Raw genomic sequence first — 24411 nt, 5'->3', positions numbered from 1 at the left:
ATTGTAAATCTAATTTTAATTTTTCATTGAATTATTTTATTTTAAATTGTCAGAATATGCCTTCCACAACATTCATGTTTTGCCTTCCAAAAAAAAGTTTTTGTACCGAGACATCAAAAGACATCCCTGGTTTGAAGAACTGAGGTGTTCTCTTGAAGTGGATGGTGTATGGTGATGTCACAATCTGAATGCCTCTCCTGTGTGCTTCTACCATTTCACTGCCTGAAACACACGTACGGCATAACCATTAGTACGAATGTGTAAACAAAATAAAACAATTAAAGACACATTGTGTCACACAAAAACACGAAACATGAAGTCATTATTAAATTAGTCTCTTACCAGTTTCTGTTAAAACGGTGACTGTAATGTAGATGGATTTCCCGACCAGTTGCTCGATGTTTGGGAAGGTGCCCTGAATCATTTGTCTCGTCAGTTCACCCCTTCCTTCTCCATTAGAAATCTACAGAAAAAAGGGCTAAATCTACAGCGTTCAATTGTTTACGGTTTGTGTGCAAGCCGAGCGATTGAAATTTGGAAATAAATGCTCACCGGAACCCTTTGCAGTGAGTCAGCGATGCTCAACTTGCGTTCATCGTCTACGATGCCAAATATCATAAATGCACTTCCTGTCAACTTTTGGCCAAACAGATACCTGGGGTGAAAATAATGTGAAACAATTGATGATAACATTATATTAACAAAGTACTAACTATTACAATTGCTTCAAATACTTCAATCTCTCATACTTAGCTGCTATATCGACTGTCAGGCTGTCCTCGTTCACATAGAAGAATGATTTGCTTGGGTTTAAAGTCACTTCAAAGGTCGGTAGCACTTGAAAATAGAAATGTGTATATTTATGCAGCTTTGACAAAAAATAAACTGTATGCTCTCAAAAGAAGACAGACCTTACCATACTCCATCACTTCAAATTCTGTAGTGAAGTTTTTTTGTGGGGTGTCCGTGTATTTTGCTACTAACTTCCAAAGCCCATAGCTTCAAAACACAACACAAAAGGCAGAATTTCAATCTTACCAACAGAGACTAAATAGTTTTTTGATCAAATGTAACAATCCATAACTCAGCGCTACAACAATGAACTGACTTGGTGATTTCAGGTAAAGGATAAGAACCACTCTTCATTCCTCCAGTTGGAAAGAATGAAGAACTTTCAATGGTGATGCCTTGAGGATTCTTGGGAGAAAGGCAAATGGATATAAAGAGAAAGTGAAGGATTTTTTAATAAGCAATGGTGATTTGAGTTACTGTAGCCTATGCAGAAACGAAACGTTGAGTTGAACTACCATTATGTTAACTGTGATAGAAGTGCCATCAAGCGGGTGCTGATCAGGAGTTAAGGAGAAGATCCTGAAATTAACTGGAAAATAAGATATTTCACTAAGTACAATTTGGAAATTTCAGATTTTTCTATGTAAAATCATGTGTACAATCAATGATTATGAAATGTGTCTGTATTTCGATATTCAGGGCAACAATAACATTACACCCGGTATAACCCAGAACATCCATTAGTTTGAGTGGTTCTCAAACTTTTTGACATGATCTAAGTTTGGAGCTCTGTCAAATTTATCCTAAAGTTTTCCTTTTTTATTCCTATTTAATAAAACTAAATATTAAAACTTAATAGTTAAACTCGGGGAAAACTTTCCCAAATTGTAAAACTAAACGTAACGATCTTTTGCCAGAAACACCCGTTTTTATAGCCTGCTAGCATTACAAAACAGTGCCCGCTAGCATTTGTTCAACCTTGTCGGTTTACTGTGACTCTGCCTTCCTTGCTGATCTTAGGGCGGATTTATCTGAGAAAATTCATGACAAAAAAATCTCAATCTTAAAATTTCAATTAAACCAAACATATGGAATCATAAAATGTAGTGCTGTTTGTTAGTAGCCTTATTTTTTTTTATATTTAGTTTGATTACAGAGAATTTATGATAAATGAATGAAAAATAAAATATTTAATATTTTAGCAAATAAATAAATATAAACTAAATAAGTAAGGAATAATTGACGACGGGCCGTTGAATTATTTGAAAAAAATGCACACCCAAGGTGGTATTGTGGCACGACGCAAAGCAGAGTTAGGTGTGCGTTTTACAGAAAAATAATCAACACCCATGGAACATTTCTCAGCCAATCAGAATAAAGCATTCAACAGCCCTGTGTAATTCAAAGGACCGGAGTCAATTATTCCTCTTATACCACGGTTACCACAAACATTGCTCTGATGCCTATTTTTAAGACATTTGACAAGTTAGGTGTGCGGTTATCAGAAATTAATGCATACCCACTGAACATTTCTCAGCCAATCAGAATACAGCATTCAACAGACCCATGGTATACATGTATTTATAAAATGTAATTGATCTGCCCCCTAACACCCCCCCTTCCCCACAGCGCCCTTCACTTTGGGAACCTAGTTCTTTTCGCATTACAAAATTGTCAAATCATTTATAAGATTATATCAAATCTTGGTATGGTAAGCTATGGTAACTCTTATCTGGCTATTTCAGTTTTTTGATTGCATGTTTTAAAATCATGTCAAATTATAAAATAAAATGATAAATCACAGAACTCTTTGTAATCCATAAAGCAGTTTTGTTTTAATTCACGTATTGGCATGAAGTCATATTTTGTTTAGTTTATGTGATCTTACCTGTAGTGGCAGGTGTATATATGGGTTTGTCTGTTTGTACAAATATATATCCAGACTGGAATGACACCCTGACTACTTTGTCTAGAACGTTGCCTGGAAAATGAGCCTGCAGAACCACATACTGCTTCTCCAGAGGATCATCAGAGAAGACGCTTTTATCAGTGGGAATCTGCAGAATATATCACATTTGAAATAGTTAAATCTGATGTAGCAAATGGCTCGGAGTCAGATTGAGGCCATTTGGCATCTGGATCGTAAACAGCCCTAAAATTGTGACTTTAGATAACCCTGTGTCCTGATAACACAATCACCCAGATATCTACCACCTATCAGGGGTGTAAAATGGGCAACAATTAAAACAAATGCAGTCTTCAAAGGAGGTTCAAAGGAACTCCACCATTCTGACCATTGCCAGAGACACAGCAGGGTGCACAGACGATATGTCTGTGATGAAACCACATTTGAAGATCACAATGAGCTGTTTAAATGTATATATATGTTATATCCCTTTACTGCATGATCATGTATGTGTGATGTAACTGTGTGTTAACACTTTAGTTTGATTTTATTCACTGTAGCATGGTTCATATCTTAGGTATGAAATTATTATTCAACGTGATCTTAAACCCATGTCTTGTCTAGTATCAAATTAATCTACTCTTTATTTCCCAATCATTTCTATGTATCATATTACCATAAGCCGCATCAACGTCATTTAATATCGATTTGAAGAGTTATGGGAACAAACTTGTATCATTATGCAATTACGCAAATGTGTTGTCTGAAAGAACAAAGGCTTGTTTCCCCGCGCAATCGAACACCTCACACATTGGCCGTACACCCAAAATGGGCTGGGCGTGTGAAAGGTCAAAACGGCCTATCGCCCAAGCCATCATAGCTCAATTGCTCAGTTCGCTCAATAGCTCAACTCGAACGATTCGCTCAGTATCTCAGTCAGTGGCTTAGTTCACTCATGAGCGCCCAGTCGCCTGGTTACCCAGGTAACCCGTCAGCGCAGTTTGGAAACTCGCTGAGACTCACCCAGAGTCCCTCGGATTCATCATCTTTTCTCTGAGCCCTGTCTCTTCAGGACAGTATTCCTGGCTTGCACTTTGCGCTAGAGTTCGGAAAACCACGCGGACCAATCCGCCCTACGAAACAACTTAACGGACTCCTTCATCTTACACGGACGCACCTGGACTTTCTCTCTCTCTCTCTCCTTACTCGCACCGCGTGCAGCAGAAACTTCGCAACGAAAACACAAAGAGCCAAATGCAAGTATAAACTTGTTTTACTCGCTGATGTTTAAGCTTTACCCCTTATAAAATTAAGGCGCTACTTAGAGATTTTCCGATGGTTTGTGCAGATGTTAAGCAATAGTGCTTTGCCAATCTTTTACTCTCTCTCTCTAGCTCTTTCAATCTTTTCTTTCTCATCTATGTTTTATGTTATTGTATGTGTGTATGTTTAGTTAGTCGTTATGTGTACTTCATTTTATAGTTAATAAACCGGTTTGCATTTTCACAATTGAATTGTTTCTGTGTTCAATGCTCATGAAATTAAAGTCACTATTTCTGCCTTTTGATCCAGCTACACGCTGCGAGTAGCACTGTATATCAGTGAGAAGGTTAATTTTAAAGGCCATGAAATTAACATTTCTTAGACGTTAATATACGATTATGGATATATGTCTTCGGTGGACGAACATATTAATTAATTGTTATTATTAATTCTGCTACGCCAGGTAAAACCTGACAAACTTGTATAATTAATTACAGTTAATTATACATAATATTCCCTTTTGAGCTAAAATCTAAGATTCCCTTGGGAATCCCCGTAGTGTTTCGGTCGGAGGTTCATAGTGTTTCAAATAACGTTATTTCCCTCCTCCGACAAAGATTCGCTACATATAATGGTGGAGAACGCGCGGGCAGATTTAAACATTATTTTCTGAGCAAACCAGTTACAAATCAAATGTGTTTTTGCATTGTGTGAATGAAAAAGAACTATCAGCTATAACTGATTTCGTTCTTTATTTGTATGAATGAAAATGTATTTTCCTGTATCATTTTCAGGACGTAACAGACTCGCGCCCCTGTTATGTATTTGCAGTCTTTAAGGTAACCGTATTAAAAACCCTTTGATACGCTGCATTACCGTCTGATTCCGCCTAATAAAGAGTAGAATTCCTTTATTTAGAGCGAAGCGGTGGTCGAGTGAGTACTCCCATCTGATAAGGCCTTTTTGTTAAATCTCCAGGAAATGATTTACAATTAGAGAAGCTGTCTATTGTATTTTTCCATTTTATTCACGTACGTGGATTTTTAAAATTGTAAGCACCGAGGGTAAGACTTTTCAATTTTAAAGGAGATGAAAACTTGATCAAGTATTTATAGTCACAACGTATGATAAAGCACGTTGGACTCTCGTTTATTGCGTGTCCCGGTAACATTAAGCCCAAAAGAGGCACCGGCTGAACACGAGCGAATTACATCCGTCGTCTTAGCAACGCAGCGGCCGCCGATGTAACTACTGTATAGAAGCGAATCTTTGTCAGTTTAAAGCGTACTACCTAGTTCTAACACTAGATGTCAGTCTTGAGTGTCTAACACTTCTCCTTCTCCATTACTTTACGCCTGACTTCCGCTTTCTTTGTTTGTTGGGCGAAATATCGCCATCTAGTGGGAAAAGCTCGTTTGGTCCTCTCATAAACTCTTTTGGGAGTGTATGACAGGAATCAAACTTGGATTTTTGACCTTACTTCAATAACTAGGTTATTCTACTACTTTGTAGTTTTATTTCCTACATATTGAATGTTATGGTCTTAAATTATAAATAATAATTAATATTGCTGTGGCTTTATTAATTTATTATTTCTTTATTTAATTTTTATTTTATTTTTATTTTATTTCATTTTTTGCTGTTCTCTCTCGCTCCTTACGTCCCTGTTCTGTTTTCTATTGTAAAGATTGTATTTTAATTAAGTTTAAATTTAAATTCAATGCAGTTTGATTTATTTTAAATTCTGATTGAATCAATTCTTTACTGTGAATAGAATTCAGCCCCATAAGTCCCATTCTCAGTGAATTCATTTATGTTTTAACTGGTGCAATAGGATAAGCCCCTGTGCATCTCTTGAAAGCTAACATTTGATAGATGAATCAGAGGCTTCGCCAGCGGTGAGTTCTACAAGAGACCGGTCCCGCTGAACTGACTCGAGTGTGTACAGTCGGGGTGCTGCGGTAGCTCCCTCCTTTAGCACCTTAGGCAGCAAGACACAGTGCAACCTCTGCCACCGGGCACTCCAATCGCTAACCTTGCCAGCTGACACACAAAAGCCCTAGCGGCAGTGCCAGTTGGTGGGTGACACCTTTGAGTGCGGCCCGGTGGTGTGAAGGGAGTGACTGTTGAGCGGTCGAGGTGGGGAGGGCAGAAGGCCCGGCACTCTTGGCTGCGTGCTCAGGGAAGCGCCTTGTCTCTGTGTTCCACCCTGGGTTTCCTTAAATAGTCAACGAGTGTTGGTGTAAAAGAGATGCACTTTTCTCCCCTCTGTAGCCACTAGAGGCACCAGATCCCTATCAGGTTGGGTCTAGCCCAGCCAATCTAGCTAAGCCACTCCCCTAACTTGCATGACTCCATAGTGCCCTCTCCCTGTAAGGCCCTGTCATCAAATTTAGGGTAGAGAACCTGCTAAGCTGAAACAGGAAACCCCTTTTTCACCTCCTTCCTCTTCATTTTCCCAGCCTTAGGACTTCGTCTGTTGGCTGTCTCAATTCCCATTTTCAGTCTATTTTATTATTATTTTTTTTTTCTATTATTATTTTTTTTATTATTTATTTGTTTTTTTCTCTCTTTTCCCTTTCCTGTTTCATTTCATTTCCAGCAACCTTGCTTTATGTTTTATTTTATTTTTATCATTATAATTAATTAATTTTAATTATTTTGATCCATTTTATTTTGGGCTGAAAGAGCAAAACTGCACAAACCATTAGGAGAATTCATTAGTAATACGCTCGAATAACCAAATGTCCAAGGCGACCTATAGGTTTTAACAAAGCGACAAATTACTAAAATTTTTCCCTTATTTCCCCCACACTGATTATCTGTGCCGCCGGAGAAAGGCCCTGATAATAAGCTCATAGCCCACGTATATATATTTTATTGCCGTAGCTCGCTGAACTGTGCGGACTCGCATTGGCTCTTTGTGTTTTCTCTTCTACCAGTGTGTCAACATGTCCAGATTACCAAGCCCTGTCAACCACTGGGACCAGCTAGAGGCCTGGCTCAGCGCTGTGACAGCTGAACTCCTGCCCAACCTCGCCAATGAACTGCAACACCTGGAAAGAGAGCAACTCGATGGCACCCTGGACAAGTTCATAGCCCACGACCCAACGAGGAGCTACAGTCACAAGGACACAGCCAAGATCACAGGTGCCATCGCTCACAACCTCATCATCCAGCTTAAACTGGGCGAAAGGAACATCGCCCAACTGGAAGAGGATGCAGCAGCTCTACAGCTCCAAGCAGCAGAGGCACGGAGGAATCAGGAGGACACGCAGAATCGTCTAGATCAGCTGACACAGGGATTAGAGGATCAACACCCATCGACGGAGACGAAACACTGGAGGCTAAAGGACGAGATTGGACAACTCCAAGAGGCCTTGTCAAAACTCCGCACAGACACAGAGCACAAGGAGCAACAGGAAAAAACAGCCAGAGAAGAGCTGTCTGGAAAGCTCCAGCAGGCTGAACATCTTCTGGTGAGAGCAAAGGCAGAACTGAAGGAACGTGATGCCAAGCTGAAGGCCTGTGAAAATCACCTGCGAGCGGCTCGAGATGAAGGTCGAGCTCTGGCTCAGCAACGAGACCAGGCAAGGGACGACCTTGACTCCGCCCAAAGAGAACTCATTTATGCATATAAACTGCAAACTGAACAAGTAAGGGAAAAAGCAACCTTTCCCTTTAATTCAACCAGTGAGCCTGCACCCCCCCACCAAAGCTTTTCTGTTGAAAAGGGGGGTGGGAGCCCACTGTTAAAGACATCAGCCAGCATCCCAGAACCTCTCACTACCACATGGGGGTGGGGACAGACAAATTTCCCGAGGTCACCTGCAGACATGCCCGGCGTGGCACCCAAAGACCTCGACAAGCTGGCTAGAAATATCCCAACATTTACCCCAGAGCCTGTAGGTGGCCATGATATCCACTCTTACCTGCAGGACATTGACTTTTATTTGCAAACACTGCCAAATGTAACCACAAGAGACAAACTGTATCTGCTACGGGTTACTTCCAGTCGTGAGGTGAGGAGTTTCCTTGACCGGCAGCCAGAAAACGTCAAGATGGATTACGAGCAGCTGCAAAAGGCTTTAATAGAAGAGTTTTCGGATCCAGAGTCAGAACAAGGACTTGTTACAGCGATGGACCTCAAACAGAGCCGAAACGAAACTCCACAGGCCTACTACAACAGACTCAGGAGAGCTTACTTTGGCTCACGGAATGAGCCAGGAATGGAGGAGGACTTCAACTTCAGGACCCTCTTCCTGCGAAATCTTCACTTCACAGTAAGCCAACACTTAGGGGTTATGGCCTGCCCTCGCACGATGACAACCAGGCAGCTGCGGGACTTGGCTCATAAAGCTTATAGTAAACAAAGAGCGGCCTCTGAAAAGACTGTTAAAAACCCTGTTATTCTCCCTGTCTCTGAACTTTACCCTGAACTACCACTGGAGGGCGCACGACAGCGCCACAGTGAAAGACCTTTCAACAGAAGGCCAAGAGGATCAAGAGACTTTACAGCCAGCCAGGAATGGTACGGCCATGAAGGGGCTCGTCCCAAGCACCAAATGGGACGCGCCGAGAGGTCATGGAGCCGGCTAAACTCATCAGACAACCAGAAGGGTGGCGGCTCGTGGGAACCTGGCCGACGACCTAGAGGTAACCGTCCTGCACCTGGCAGATCAAATACTGGTAACAGTCAACAGAGAGATCAGTCTCGATACACACAGAGCAAGGTTAAGCCTGAACTACCCCAGAAACAGAGTGACACAGACACGTCTGAGTCAGCAGAGATTCTGAGAATATTGAAGAAGTTAATCCAAAAAAGGCCTCACAAGGAGGACCACAAAGACAAACCCGACTCCTTATTCAAAGACTTTGGCATACAAACAATATCTCAAACACCAACCAACCAAAGCCTGCAAGTACCAGAGAGTGCTGTGTTAAGTGTCTCTTTCCCTACAGAGTCACAGGAAACCAGCCTTGACTGCCTTCCTATTAATACCACAGCCCCAGTACCAAGCCTCCTGGGAAACCTGATCGAAAGAGGAGAAGCTAAAAAGCTATATCTATCCATCACCTTGGAAAATGAGGTTGAACTAGAAGCCCTCGTCGACACCGGAGCTGACCTAACGCTGATGTCATCTCAGCTTTTCACCAGACTCCAGAACAGAGCTAAGGCCCAAAATTTGACCCTTAAACCCCAAAGGTGTATGCTGAATGTGCAGTCTTACAGCCAGACTGAAGTTCAACTGCAACAGGTGATTCCCATCCACCTGACAGTCGGTCCTATGAGCATCATACACCCTGTGTACATCTCACCAATGGACTCATACCCTCTCCTCATTGGCAAAGACCTGCTAGACCGCTTTGAACCCTTAATGGACTTTAAACAGTTAAAAATTTGGGCTCAAGTGCGAGAACCTTTACCCTTTAAATCAGCCAGATCATCTGAGGTAAACTGCCAGGTCACACAGGTCATGGACGACCCCCCAGCCAGCCACGGGAACTTTGTCTCAGACCTAAACTCCAAAAGTTCACTGCTCTGCACTCTGCATCCAGCCAAAGACTCAGAGCCATACCCAGGACTTGACGCACAAGTTCAACAAAATTTAAAAGATGCAGATGCCATGCAGGATGATGCAGATCATCAGAAACTACAAGCCTTTAACATCGCTACCCAAGCTATGTTAAACCAACTCTCAGACCCCTCCACCTACCCTATCACAAACTCTGACCTGTCTGCTGCTCCAACCCGCAAACGTCTCAACGATGTCAGGCACCTGCTGCGCATACAACACAACATCCTCGGGTATGTCCCTGATGACCGCACTACACCTGCGCTTGTGGTTCCTCAGGCCCATAGGGGGGTCATACTGATGTATGCGCATGACACAGCATGTGCCGGACACCACCGCACAAAAGCCACGTATGAAACACTGAAACAGGTGGCATACTGGCCTGGAATGCAGCACGATGTAGCAGAACACATCAAGAAATGTCTGGTTTGCTGCCAGTTCCAACCGGCTAAGCCAAACCATGGAGCACCACTTCAAAAAAGAGGTGTCAACTTTCCAGTGTCAGACCTCCAGATAGACTGGGTTGGACCATTACCCAGGCCAACGAAGGGCAACAAACACTTTCTAACGGTCATCTGCCAATTCACAAAGTTGGCAGAATGCTTTCCAGCACCCAATGACACCACTCACCAGTATCTGGATGAACTTCATCCGGGAACGACCTTCGCTTTTCGAACAACCAAGATCTGGTCCTACAGTTTCGCCCTGCCAATTCAGACAGCTCACCGACTGCTGTCAAAGAAATTTCTGCCACACTGGACAGGACCTCATGAGATTGTGGACAAACTCTCCCCCATTGCATACCAGATCAAGATGGGCAGGAGTCAGAAGGAACCAATTTCCAGATGGGTCCACCAGAACCAAGTCAAGAGACACTCAACCTTATGGCATGATAGTAAAGGGGGGACGAACCAAACTTCTCCACACTGCCTCATCACTAGAACTCTGCCACCTAGGGAACAGCCGCCAATGAAAAGAAAGAGAACTGTCCTGACCAAACAAGGACCTGTAGTGCTCGCCTATTGTTCTTTCTCTCTCTCCCTCTCTGTCACCAGGATGCTGCTGTTGATCACTGTTCTGTACATCAGCCTACAGGGGGGATGGCCGCAACCTGAAATCGTGTCGCCGGGTCCCGTCTCAGGCATCGTCCTTAAGAGCAACCTGGACTCCTGATCACGAACTGCAGAACACATAGCCAAAAAGTCTATGTCCAATTCAACCCCCATGATGTCTACAGAGCACACTACACGGCATCAGCACCAGAAACCAGTTGGGCAGGAGAACGATGGGCGCAGAACGCTATGATTTACGCAGAGGCTGACATCAAACACATGCTGTACCAACTTCAGAAGATGACTGTCACACAGGCAGGTCTTGGCGGACAAACCAAGCGTCCCAAGCGGTTCCTGGGAGCCCTACTCGGAGCTGCCGCAGCAGCCATTCCACCCTGCCTGGTACCCCTCAGCCTGGTACAGACCATTTTACCCTCTGCCACTGCAGGCCCAACAAACACCCTGCAGGCGCATCTGGCCTACTCCCTAGGTAGCGCAATTCCATTAAGCATAGCCCCTAAACAAGGTGAACTTGCTTTTCTGATAAACCTGCCAATCATCGAGTCACACAACATCTACAGACTCAAAGACATTGTCAATGTTGGCTTCTGGCAGGGAAACACCCACATCAGAATACGCACCCCCACTGTCGTGGCTTACCATGACAGCAACGAACAGCTGTACCTTGCACCAAACCTTCGCATGTGCAGCCTCACTAAAGACATTCATTATCTCTGCCCCAGCAAACCTTTCCGTCGGGACAACACTGACGACATCTGTGGGCTGCGCCCCATGAAGATTGACTCTTGTTGTCCTGCCTCAGCTAAACCACGAGCCAAGGTCACTAACACTCAAGCTGAGATCGTAGGTGACCGATGGCTGGTCAACACCCCAGCCAGCACGGCCACTTTGACCTACGACCAACACGACACAGCCACCCGCATCAGTCTACCAAACCAGACGATGTGGATTAAAGTTCCAAAAGATGCGATTCTTCACATCGATGAACTCGCACTCTATCACCTTCCCAGTGAGGAGTACCACACCGAACTGGAAATTTCAACTTTTTTCAGGGACCACAACTTCACTTTAGACCCTGAACTGGAGATGAGGAGTGCAGAAGGGGGGACCCAACTAATTGATGTCACGCCCATCGACACTGCCCTCCAGGCACTTGCTCGCATGCCAGCTATGCACAGCCTCCCTGTTTTCCGAGCCTGGACCGCCACTGACACAGTACTGTGCCTCTCCACAGGAGTAGGATACGCCCTTACTCTTGGCCTCACTTTCATCCTGTACCGAAGAGTCAGCGGGATGCAGGAAACAGCGAACAAGTGCACAGCTGCCGTCCCTCAAGCCTTCAAGCGGAACCGTGGGAAGCAAGAGCCCAACCTCATCGAAATCACCCCTCTGCAGGCACGCCGAAGCGCTGCAGAAAATTAAGATACACCTGCCATCCAGACCCAAATGACCTGTCCAACCATCGCCTATTGAACCATCGCCCACCAAAGTCTCTCAAGACCCTGGTGGCCATGAAGGGGGGGATATGTAGCAAATGGCTCGGAGTCAGATTGAGGCCATTTGGCATCTGGATCGTAAACAGCCCTAAAATTGTGACTTTAGATAACCCTGTGTCCTGATAACACAATCACCCAGATATCTACCACCTATCAGGGGTGTAAAATGGGCAACAATTAAAACAAATGCAGTCTTCAAAGGAGGTTCAAAGGAACTCCACCATTCTGACCATTGCCAGAGACACAGCAGGGTGCACAGACGATATGTCTGTGATGAAACCACATTTGAAGATCACAATGAGCTGTTTAAATGTATATATATGTTATATCCCTTTACTGCATGATCATGTATGTGTGATGTAACTGTGTGTTAACACTTTAGTTTGATTTTATTCACTGTAGCATGGTTCATATCTTAGGTATGAAATTATTATTCAACGTGATCTTAAACCCATGTCTTGTCTAGTATCAAATTAATCTACTCTTTATTTCCCAATCATTTCTATGTATCATATTACCATAAGCCGCATCAACGTCATTTAATATCGATTTGAAGAGTTATGGGAACAAACTTGTATCATTATGCAATTACGCAAATGTGTTGTCTGAAAGAACAAAGGCTTGTTTCCCCGCGCAATCGAACACTTCACACATTGGCCGTACACCCAAAATGGGCTGGGCGTGTGAAAGGTCAAAACGGCCTATCGCCCAAGCCATCATAGCTCATTTTTGCTCAGTTCGCTCAATAGCTCAACTCGAACGATTCGCTCAGTATCTCAGTCAGTGGCTTAGTTCACTCATGAGCGCCCAGTCGCCTGGTTACCCAGGTAACCCGTCAGCGCAGTTTGGAAACTCGCTGAGACTCACCCAGAGTCCCTCGGATTCATCATCTTTTCTCTGAGCCCTGTCTCTTCAGGACAGTATTCCTGGCTTGCACTTTGCGCTAGAGTTCGGAAAACCACGCGGACCAATCCGCCCTACGAAACAACTTAACGGACTCCTTCATCTTACACGGACGCACCTGGACTTTCTCTCTCTCTCTCTCCTTGCTCGCACCGCGTGCAGCAGAAACTTCGCAACGAAAACACAAAGAGCCAAATGCAAGTATAAACTTGTTTTACTCGCTGATGTTTAAGCTTTACCCCTTATAAAATTAAGGCGCTACTTAGAGATTTTCCGATGGTTTGTGCAGATGTTAAGCAATAGTGCTTTGCCAATCTTTTACTCTCTCTCTCTAGCTCTTTCAATCTTTTCTTTCTCATCTATGTTTTATGTTATTGTATGTGTGTATGTTTAGTTAGTCGTTATGTGTACTTCATTTTATAGTTAATAAACCGGTTTGCATTTTCACAATTGAATTGTTTCTGTGTTCAATGCTCATGAAATTAAAGTCACTATTTCTGCCTTTTGATCCAGCTACACGCTGCGAGTAGCACTGTATATCAGTGAGAAGGTTAATTTTAAAGGCCATGAAATTAACATTTCTTAGACGTTAATATACGATTATGGATATATGTCTTCGGTGGACGAACATATTAATTAATTGTTATTATTAATTCTGCTACGCCAGGTAAAACCTGACAAACTTGTATAATTAATTACAGTTAATTATACATAATATTCCCTTTTGAGCTAAAATCTAAGATTCCCTTGGGAATCCCCGTAGTGTTTCGGTCGGAGGTTCATAGTGTTTCAAATAACGTTATTTCCCTCCTCCGACAAAGATTCGCTACATATAATGGTGGAGAACGCGCGGGCAGATTTAAACATTATTTTCTGAGCAAACCAGTTACAAATCAAATGTGTTTTTGCATTGTGTGAATGAAAAAGAACTATCAGCTATAACTGATTTCGTTCTTTATTTGTATGAATGAAAATGTATTTTCCTGTATCATTTTCAGGACGTAACAGACTCGCGCCCCTGTTATGTATTTGCAGTCTTTAAGGTAACCGTATTAAAAACCCTTTGATACGCTGCATTACCGTCTGATTCCGCCTAATAAAGAGTAGAATTCCTTTATTTAGAGCGAAGCGGTGGTCGAGTGAGTACTCCCATCTGATAAGGCCTTTTTGTTAAATCTCCAGGAAATGATTTACAATTAGAGAAGCTGTCTATTGTATTTTTCCATTTTATTCACGTACGTGGATTTTTAAAATTGTAAGCACCGAGGGTAAGACTTTTCAATTTTAAAGGAGATGAAAACTTGATCAAGTATTTATAGTCACAACGTATGATAAAGCACGTTGGACTCTCGTTTATTGCGTGTCCCGGTAACATTAAGCCCAAAAGAGGCACCGGCTGAACACGAGCGAATTACATCCGTCGTCTAAGCAACGCAGCGGCCGCCGATGTAACTACTGTATAGAAGCGAATCTTTGTCAGTTTAAAGCGTACTACCTAGTTCTAACACTAGATGTCAGTCTTGAGTGTCTAACACTTCTCCTTCTCCATTACTTTACGCCTGACTTCCGCTTTCTTTGTTTGTTGGGCGAAATATCGCCATCTAGTGGGAAAAGCTCGTTTGGTCCTCTCATAAACTCTTTTGGGAGTGTATGACAGGAATCAAACTTGGATTTTTGACCTTACTTCAATAACTAGGTTATTCTACTACTTTGTAGTTTTATTTCCTACATATTGAATGTTATGGTCTTAAATTATAAATAATAATTAATATTGCTGTGGCTTTATTAATTTATTATTTCTTTATTTAATTTTTATTTTATTTTGATTTATTTTATTTTTATTTTATTTCATTTTTTGCTGTTCTCTCTCGCTCCTTACGTCCCTGTTCTGTTTTCTATTGTAAAGATTGTATTTTAATTAAGTTTAAATTTAAATTCAATGCAGTTTGATTTATTTTAAATTCTGATTGAATCAATTCTTTACTGTGAATAGAATTCAGCCCCATAAGTCCCATTCTCAGTGAATTCATTTATGTTTTAACTGGTGCAATAGGATAAGCCCCTGTGCATCTCTTGAAAGCTAACATTTGATAGATGAATCAGAGGCTTCGCCAGCGGTGAGTTCTACAAGAGACCGGTCCCGCTGAACTGACTCGAGTGTGTACAGTCGGGGTGCTGCGGTAGCTCCCTCCTTTAGCACCTTAGGCAGCAAGACACAGTGCAACCTCTGCCACCGGGCACTCCAATCGCTAACCTTGCCAGCTGACACACAAAAGCCCTAGCGGCAGTGCCAGTTGGTGGGTGACACCTTTGAGTGCGGCCCGGCGGTGTGAAGGGAGTGACTGTTGAGCGGTCGAGGTGGGGAGGGCAGAAGGCCCGGCACTCTTGGCTGCGTGCTCAGGGAAGCGCCTTGTCTCTGTGTTCCACCCTGGGTTTCCTTAAATAGTCAACGAGTGTTGGTGTAAAAGAGATGCACTTTTCTCCCCTCTGTAGCCACTAGAGGCACCAGATCCCTATCAGGTTGGGTCTAGCCCAGCCAATCTAGCTAAGCCACTCCCCTAACTTGCATGACTCCATAGTGCCCTCTCCCTGTAAGGCCCTGTCATCAAATTTAGGGTAGAGAACCTGCTAAGCTGAAACAGGAAACCCCTTTTTCACCTCCTTCCTCTTCATTTTCCCAGCCTTAGGACTTCGTCTGTTGGCTGTCTCAATTCCCATTTTCAGTCTATTTTATTATTATTTTTTTTTTCTATTATTATTTTTTTTATTATTTATTTGTTTTTTTCTCTCTTTTCCCTTTCCTGTTTCATTTCATTTCCAGCAACCTTGCTTTATGTTTTATTTTATTTTTATCATTATAATTAATTAATTTTAATTATTTTGATCCATTTTATTTTGGGCTGAAAGAGCAAAACTGCACAAACCATTAGGAGAATTCATTAGTAATACGCTCGAATAACCAAATGTCCAAGGCGACCTATAGGTTTTAACAAAGCGACAAATTACTAAAATTTTTCCCTTATTTCCCCCACACTGATTATCTGTGCCGCCGGAGAAAGGCCCTGATAATAAGCTCATAGCCCACGTATATATATTTTATTGCCGTAGCTCGCTGAACTGTGCGGACTCGCATTGGCTCTTTGTGTTTTCTCTTCTACCAGTGTGTCAACATGTCCAGATTACCAAGCCCTGTCAACCACTGGGACCAGCTAGAGGCCTGGCTCAGCGCTGTGACAGCTGAACTCCTGCCCAACCTCGCCAATGAACTGCAACACCTGGAAAGAGAGCAACTCGATGGCACCCTGGACAAGTTCATAGCCCACGACCCAACGAGGAGCTACAGTCACAAGGACACAGCCAAGATCACAGGTGCCATCGCTCACAACCTCATCATCCAGCTTAAACTGGGCGAAAGGAACATCGCCCAACTGGAAGAGGATGCAGCAGCTCTACAGCTCCAAGCAGCAGAGGCACGGAGGAATCAGGAGGACACGCAGAATCGTCTAGATCAGCTGACACAGGGATTAGAGGATCAACACCCATCGACGGAGACGAAACACTGGAGGCTAAAGGACGAGATTGGACAACTCCAAGAGGCCTTGTCAAAACTCCGCACAGACACAGAGCACAAGGAGCAACAGGAAAAAACAGCCAGAGAAGAGCTGTCTGGAAAGCTCCAGCAGGCTGAACATCTTCTGGTGAGAGCAAAGGCAGAACTGAAGGAACGTGATGCCAAGCTGAAGGCCTGTGAAAATCACCTGCGAGCGGCTCGAGATGAAGGTCGAGCTCTGGCTCAGCAACGAGACCAGGCAAGGGACGACCTTGACTCCGCCCAAAGAGAACTCATTTATGCATATAAACTGCAAACTGAACAAGTAAGGGAAAAAGCAACCTTTCCCTTTAATTCAACCAGTGAGCCTGCACCCCCCCACCAAAGCTTTTCTGTTGAAAAGGGGGGTGGGAGCCCACTGTTAAAGACATCAGCCAGCATCCCAGAACCTCTCACTACCACATGGGGGTGGGGACAGACAAATTTCCCGAGGTCACCTGCAGACATGCCCGGCGTGGCACCCAAAGACCTCGACAAGCTGGCTAGAAATATCCCAACATTTACCCCAGAGCCTGTAGGTGGCCATGATATCCACTCTTACCTGCAGGACATTGACTTTTATTTGCAAACACTGCCAAATGTAACCACAAGAGACAAACTGTATCTGCTACGGGTTACTTCCAGTCGTGAGGTGAGGAGTTTCCTTGACCGGCAGCCAGAAAACGTCAAGATGGATTACGAGCAGCTGCAAAAGGCTTTAATAGAAGAGTTTTCGGATCCAGAGTCAGAACAAGGACTTGTTACAGCGATGGACCTCAAACAGAGCCGAAACGAAACTCCACAGGCCTACTACAACAGACTCAGGAGAGCTTACTTTGGCTCACGGAATGAGCCAGGAATGGAGGAGGACTTCAACTTCAGGACCCTCTTCCTGCGAAATCTTCACTTCACAGTAAGCCAACACTTAGGGGTTATGGCCTGCCCTCGCACGATGACAACCAGGCAGCTGCGGGACTTGGCTCATAAAGCTTATAGTAAACAAAGAGCGGCCTCTGAAAAGACTGTTAAAAACCCTGTTATTCTCCCTGTCTCTGAACTTTACCCTGAACTACCACTGGAGGGCGCACGACAGCGCCACAGTGAAAGACCTTTCAACAGAAGGCCAAGAGGATCAAGAGACTTTACAGCCAGCCAGGAATGGTACGGCCATGAAGGGGCTCGTCCCAAGCACCAAATGGGACGCGCCGAGAGGTCATGGAGCCGGCTAAACTCATCAGACAACCAGAAGGGTGGCGGCTCGTGGGAACCTGGCCGACGACCTAGAGGTAACCGTCCTGCACCTGGCAGATCAAATACTGGTAACAGTCAACAGAGAGATCAGTCTCGATACACACAGAGCAAGGTTAAGCCTGAACTACCCCAGAAACAGAGTGACACAGACACGTCTGAGTCAGCAGAGATTCTGAGAATATTGAAGAAGTTAATCCAAAAAAGGCCTCACAAGGAGGACCACAAAGACAAACCCGACTCCTTATTCAAAGACTTTGGCATACAAACAATATCTCAAACACCAACCAACCAAAGCCTGCAAGTACCAGAGAGTGCTGTGTTAAGTGTCTCTTTCCCTACAGAGTCACAGGAAACCAGCCTTGACTGCCTTCCTATTAATACCACAGCCCCAGTACCAAGCCTCCTGGGAAACCTGATCGAAAGAGGAGAAGCTAAAAAGCTATATCTATCCATCACCTTGGAAAATGAGGTTGAACTAGAAGCCCTCGTCGACACCGGAGCTGACCTAACGCTGATGTCATCTCAGCTTTTCACCAGACTCCAGAACAGAGCTAAGGCCCAAAATTTGACCCTTAAACCCCAAAGGTGTATGCTGAATGTGCAGTCTTACAGCCAGACTGAAGTTCAACTGCAACAGGTGATTCCCATCCACCTGACAGTCGGTCCTATGAGCATCATACACCCTGTGTACATCTCACCAATGGACTCATACCCTCTCCTCATTGGCAAAGACCTGCTAGACCGCTTTGAACCCTTAATGGACTTTAAACAGTTAAAAATTTGGGCTCAAGTGCGAGAACCTTTACCCTTAAATCAGCCAGATCATCTGAGGTAAACTGCCAGGTCACACAGGTCATGGACGACCCCCCAGCCAGCCACGGGAACTTCGTCTCAGACCTAAACTCCAAAAGTTCACTGCTCTGCACTCTGCATCCAGCCAAAGACTCAGAGCCATACCCAGGACTTGACGCACAAGTTCAACAAAATTTAAAAGATGCAGATGCCATGCAGGATGATGCAGATCATCAGAAACTACAAGCCTTTAACATCGCTTCCCAAGCTATGTTAAACCACCTCTCAGACCCCTCCACCTACCCTATCACAAACTCTGACCTGTCTGCTGCTCCAACCTGCAAACGTCTCAACGATGTCAGGCACCTGCTGCGCATACAACACAACATCCTCGGGTATGTCCCTGATGACCGCACTACACCTGCGCTTGTGGTTCCTCAGGCCCATAGGGGGGTCATACTGATGTATGCGCATGACACAGCATGTGCCGGACACCACCGCACAAAAGCCACGTATGAAACACTGAAACAGGTGGCATACTGGCCTGGAATGCAGCACGATGTAGCAGAACACATCAAGAAATGTCTGGTTTGCTGCCAGTTCCAACCGGCTAAGCCAAACCATGGAGCACCACTTCAAAAAAGAGGTGTCAACTTTCCAGTGTCAGACCTCCAGATAGACTGGGTTGGACCATTACCCAGGCCAACGAAGGGCAACAAACACTTTCTAACGGTCATCTACCAATTCACAAAGTTGGCAGAATGCTTTCCAGCACCCAATGACACCACTCACCAGTATCTGGATGAACTTCATCCGGGAACGACCTTCGCTTTTCGAACAACCAAGATCTGGTCCTACAGTTTCGCCCTGCCAATTCAGACAGCTCACCGACTGCTGTCAAAGAAATTTCTGCCACACTGGACAGGACCTCATGAGATTGTGGACAAACTCTCCCCCATTGCATACCAGATCAAGATGGGCAGGAGTCAGAAGGAACCAATTTCCAGATGGGTCCACCAGAACCAAGTCAAGAGACACTCAACCTTATGGCATGATAGTAAAGGGGGGACGAACCAAACTTCTCCACACTGCCTCATCACTAGAACTCTGCCACCTAGGGAACAGCCGCCAATGAAAAGAAAGAGAACTGTCCTGACCAAACAAGGACCTGTAGTGCTCGCCTATTGTTCTTTCTCTCTCTCCCTCTCTGTCACCAGGATGCTGCTGTTGATCACTGTTCTGTACATCAGCCTACAGGGGGGATGGCCGCAACCTGAAATCGTGTCGCCGGGTCCCGTCTCAGGCATCGTCCTTAAGAGCAACCTGGACTCCTGATCACGAACTGCAGAACACATAGCCAAAAAGTCTATGTCCAATTCAACCCCCATGATGTCTACAGAGCACACTACACGGCATCAGCACCAGAAACCAGTTGGGCAGGAGAACGATGGGCGCAGAACGCTATGATTTACGCAGAGGCTGACATCAAACACATGCTGTACCAACTTCAGAAGATGACTGTCACACAGGCAGGTCTTGGCGGACAAACCAAGCGTCCCAAGCGGTTCCTGGGAGCCCTACTCGGAGCTGCCGCAGCAGCCATTCCACCCTGCCTGGTACCCCTCAGCCTGGTACAGACCATTTTACCCTCTGCCACTGCAGGCCCAACAAACACCCTGCAGGCGCATCTGGCCTACTCCCTAGGTAGCGCAATTCCATTAAGCATAGCCCCTAAACAAGGTGAACTTGCTTTTCTGATAAACCTGCCAATCATCGAGTCACACAACATCTACAGACTCAAAGACATTGTCAATGTTGGCTTCTGGCAGGGAAACACCCACATCAGAATACGCACCCCCACTGTCGTGGCTTACCATGACAGCAACGAACAGCTGTACCTTGCACCAAACCTTCGCATGTGCAGCCTCACTAAAGACATTCATTATCTCTGCCCCAGCAAACCTTTCCGTCGGGACAACACTGACGACATCTGTGGGCTGCGCCCCATGAAGATTGACTCTTGTTGTCCTGCCTCAGCTAAACCACGAGCCAAGGTCACTAACACTCAAGCTGAGATCGTAGGTGACCGATGGCTGGTCAACACCCCAGCCAGCACGGCCACTTTGACCTACGACCAACACGACACAGCCACCCGCATCAGTCTACCAAACCAGACGATGTGGATTCAAGTTCCAAAAGATGCGATTCTTCACATCGATGAACTCGCACTCTATCACCTTCCCAGTGAGGAGTACCACACCGAACTGGAAATTTCAACTTTTTTCAGGGACCACAACTTCACTTTAGACCCTGAACTGGAGATGAGGAGTGCAGAAGGGGGGACCCAACTAATTGATGTCACGCCCATCGACACTGCCCTCCAGGCACTTGCTCGCATGCCAGCTATGCACAGCCTCCCTGTTTTCCGAGCCTGGACCGCCACTGACACAGTACTGTGCCTCTCCACAGGAGTAGGATACGCCCTTACTCTTGGCCTCACTTTCATCCTGTACCGAAGAGTCAGCGGGATGCAGGAAACAGCGAACAAGTGCACAGCTGCCGTCCCTCAAGCCTTCAAGCGGAACCGTGGGAAGCAAGAGCCCAACCTCATCGAAATCACCCCTCTGCAGGCACGCCGAAGCGCTGCAGAAAATTAAGATACACCTGCCATCCAGACCCAAATGACCTGTCCAACCATCGCCTATTGAACCATCGCCCACCAAAGTCTCTCAAGACCCTGGTGGCCATGAAGGGGGGGATATGTAGCAAATGGCTCGGAGTCAGATTGAGGCCATTTGGCATCTGGATCGTAAACAGCCCTAAAATTGTGTATTTAGATAACCCTGTGTCCTGATAACACAATCACCCAGATATCTACCACCTATCAGGGGTGTAAAATGGGCAACAATTAAAACAAATGCAGTCTTCAAAGGAGGTTCAAAGGAACTCCACCATTCTGACCATTGCCAGAGACACAGCAGGGTGCACAGACGATATGTCTGTGATGAAACCACATTTGAAGATCACAATGAGCTGTTTAAATGTATATATATGTTATATCCCTTTACTGCATGATCATGTATGTGTGATGTAACTGTGTGTTAACACTTTAGTTTGATTTTATTCACTGTAGCATGGTTCATATCTTAGGTATGAAATTATTATTCATCGTGATCTTAAACCCATGTCTTGTCTAGTATCAAATTAATCTACTCTTTATTTCCCAATCATTTCTATGTATCATATTACCATAAGCCGCATCAACGTCATTTAATATCGATTTGAAGAGTTATGGGAACAAACTTGTATCATTATGCAATTACGCAAATGTGTTGTCTGAAAGAACAAAGGCTTGTTTCCCCGCGCAATCGAACACTTCACACATTGGCCGTACACCCAAAATGGGCTGGGCGTGTGAAAGGTCAAAACGGCCTATCGCCCAAGCCATCATAGCTCATTTTTGCTCAGTTCGCTCAATAGCTCAACTCGAACGATTCGCTCAGTATCTCAGTCAGTGGCTTAGTTCACTCATGAGCGCCCAGTCGCCTGGTTACCCAGGTAACCCGTCAGCGCAGTTTGGAAACTCGCTGAGACTCACCCAGAGTCCCTCGGATTCATCATCTTTTCTCTGAGCCCTGTCTCTTCAGGACAGTATTCCTGGCTTGCACTTTGCGCTAGAGTTCGGAAAACCACGCGGACCAATCCGCCCTACGAAACAACTTAACGGACTCCTTCATCTTACACGGACGCACCTGAACTTTCTCTCTCTCTCTCTCCTTGCTCGCACCGCGTGCAGCAGAAACTTCGCAACGAAAACACAAAGAGCCAAATGCAAGTATAAACTTGTTTTACTCGCTGATGTTTAAGCTTTACCCCTTATAAAATTAAGGCGCTACTTAGAGATTTTCCGATGGTTTGTGCAGATGTTAAGCAATAGTGCTTTGCCAATCTTTTACTCTCTCTCTCTAGCTCTTTCAATCTTTTCTTTCTCATCTATGTTTTATGTTATTGTATGTGTGTATGTTTAGTTAGTCGTTATGTGTACTTCATTTTATAGTTAATAAACCGGTTTGCATTTTCACAATTGAATTGTTTCTGTGTTCAATGCTCATGAAATTAAAGTCACTATTTCTGCCTTTTGATCCAGCTACACGCTGCGAGTAGCACTGTATATCAGTGAGAAGGTTAATTTTAAAGGCCATGAAATTAACATTTCTTAGACGTTAATATACGATTATGGATATATGTCTTCGGTGGACGAACATATTAATTAATTGTTATTATTAATTCTGCTACGCCAGGTAAAACCTGACAAACTTGTATAATTAATTACAGTTAATTATACATAATATTCCCTTTTGAGCTAAAATCTAAGATTCCCTTGGGAATCCCCGTAGTGTTTCGGTCGGAGGTTCATAGTGTTTCAAATAACGTTATTTCCCTCCTCCGACAAAGATTCGCTACACTGATAACCAAATTTCATAGTTTACAAGTGCTAATCTGACTTGAGGGAGGGAAGCACACATTTTGAGGCCACATAATCTTCAAAATAGGACTGTCTTGGACACATTTGGTCTTAAAAATTGAAACTAGGATGCAGTTGTCAAATGAATTTAAGTTACTTTATGTATCACATAAAGTGGTGCTGTGTGCACAATTCCTTGCAGGTGGACAACTGAGTCTTTATGAACTGAGATCTTAAAACGTCAACTGAGCTGCTCATGAGAACCGGGCGTTTACGAACTGAGATCTTAAAATGACAACTATTGTAGTTATGAAAACAAGTAGCTTTTACCTTAATGTCTGTAAGGAGTTGGAAATCATTGTCCTTTGTCAGTTTGACCGATTTGGACACTAACTCAAGGTTTTGCCGTGGATGGTTCTTGACCACAATCCTCACGTTCAGGTCTTCTCCAGAATAATCCTGAGCATCCACAAGCACATTCTCTGGGGAACCCACCCTCAGCAAATTAGGAGCTAAGAGAACGTATCTGAATTTCCAAAATAAATACACATTTCATCATTTCACATTCAAAGAATTTTCAAGTTGAAAGCAGCGGCAAAAGTTTTATTAATGAAAATCAATGTACAGTACTTACAGTGGCTCACAGAATGTTAGCAAAGGAAAGTAAATAATAACCGCAGCCAACGACACTGCAAGCACATCCATTTTGTCGGTATACCTGCACCTTTCCCTGAGTGCAATATTAACTAAAAGTGGTAGTGCTTTTATCATTCATTTTTTCTTCCTTATTTTATTTTAAGATATAATCTTTGCCTCTAGAGCTGATTATTGAGTAACTTGAATGGAGTAACTGAAGTATGATTAAGCAAAGAATTGCTATTGGTGCATGTTAGTTTTGTGCAATAGCATTTATCAGTTTAGGGTTGCCTAAAATCTTCTCCACCCAAACAATGTCTCAACACTCATCATTTCTCCTAAATAACAGCAAAATGGCCGACCATGACACAGCAATGCAAGACCATGAAAACTCTCTGAATGATCTCCAGACATCTTTCTGACAGTCGAAGAAAACTACACATAAAAATCCTTCTACATAAACAAGCTAGTTTAGAAATAACCCACACATACACACACCAGTAATCACTGCAAGATGCATGATGGTTAGAAAAATGTCAGAGTGTGGTCTATTTTTTTCTGATGTCATAATGATGTGTGGGAGAAAACTTTTTAAGGAATTCCTTTAAACCTCCTTTTTACAAAATTTGACAAAAATTTACCACTGTACACTTGATTTGTACATCATTT

The 24411-nt window shown here is 44.0% G+C and overlaps 1 protein-coding gene across 2 annotated transcripts in view; it reads right to left on the bottom strand.

Annotated features, from left to right (window-relative positions):
- LOC129443871 (complement C3) overlaps nucleotides 1-23886 on the bottom strand; it is a 50172-nt gene extending 26286 nt beyond the window's left edge. For both annotated transcript variants that reach the window (XM_055204117.2, XM_073860124.1), the window contains exons 1-10: nucleotides 23741-23886; nucleotides 23437-23632; nucleotides 2681-2849; nucleotides 1308-1381; nucleotides 1109-1197; nucleotides 917-999; nucleotides 750-837; nucleotides 553-655; nucleotides 343-463; nucleotides 107-222 (exon numbers count right to left, since the gene is read on the bottom strand). In XM_055204117.2, coding sequence (XP_055060092.2) covers nucleotides 107-222; nucleotides 343-463; nucleotides 553-655; nucleotides 750-837; nucleotides 917-999; nucleotides 1109-1197; nucleotides 1308-1381; nucleotides 2681-2849; nucleotides 23437-23632; nucleotides 23741-23877 — 1176 coding nt within the window. In that variant the 5' untranslated portion in view covers nucleotides 23878-23886. The remainder of the gene's footprint in view (nucleotides 1-106; nucleotides 223-342; nucleotides 464-552; nucleotides 656-749; nucleotides 838-916; nucleotides 1000-1108; nucleotides 1198-1307; nucleotides 1382-2680; nucleotides 2850-23436; nucleotides 23633-23740) is intronic.
- Nucleotides 23887-24411: the final 525 nt, after the last annotated feature.

The sequence above is a fragment of the Misgurnus anguillicaudatus genome, chromosome 3 (assembly GCF_027580225.2).
Source record: "Misgurnus anguillicaudatus chromosome 3, ASM2758022v2, whole genome shotgun sequence".
Classification (NCBI taxonomy): Eukaryota; Metazoa; Chordata; class Actinopteri; order Cypriniformes; family Cobitidae; genus Misgurnus; species Misgurnus anguillicaudatus.
This window is presented reverse-complemented; position numbering and strand designations above follow the sequence as displayed.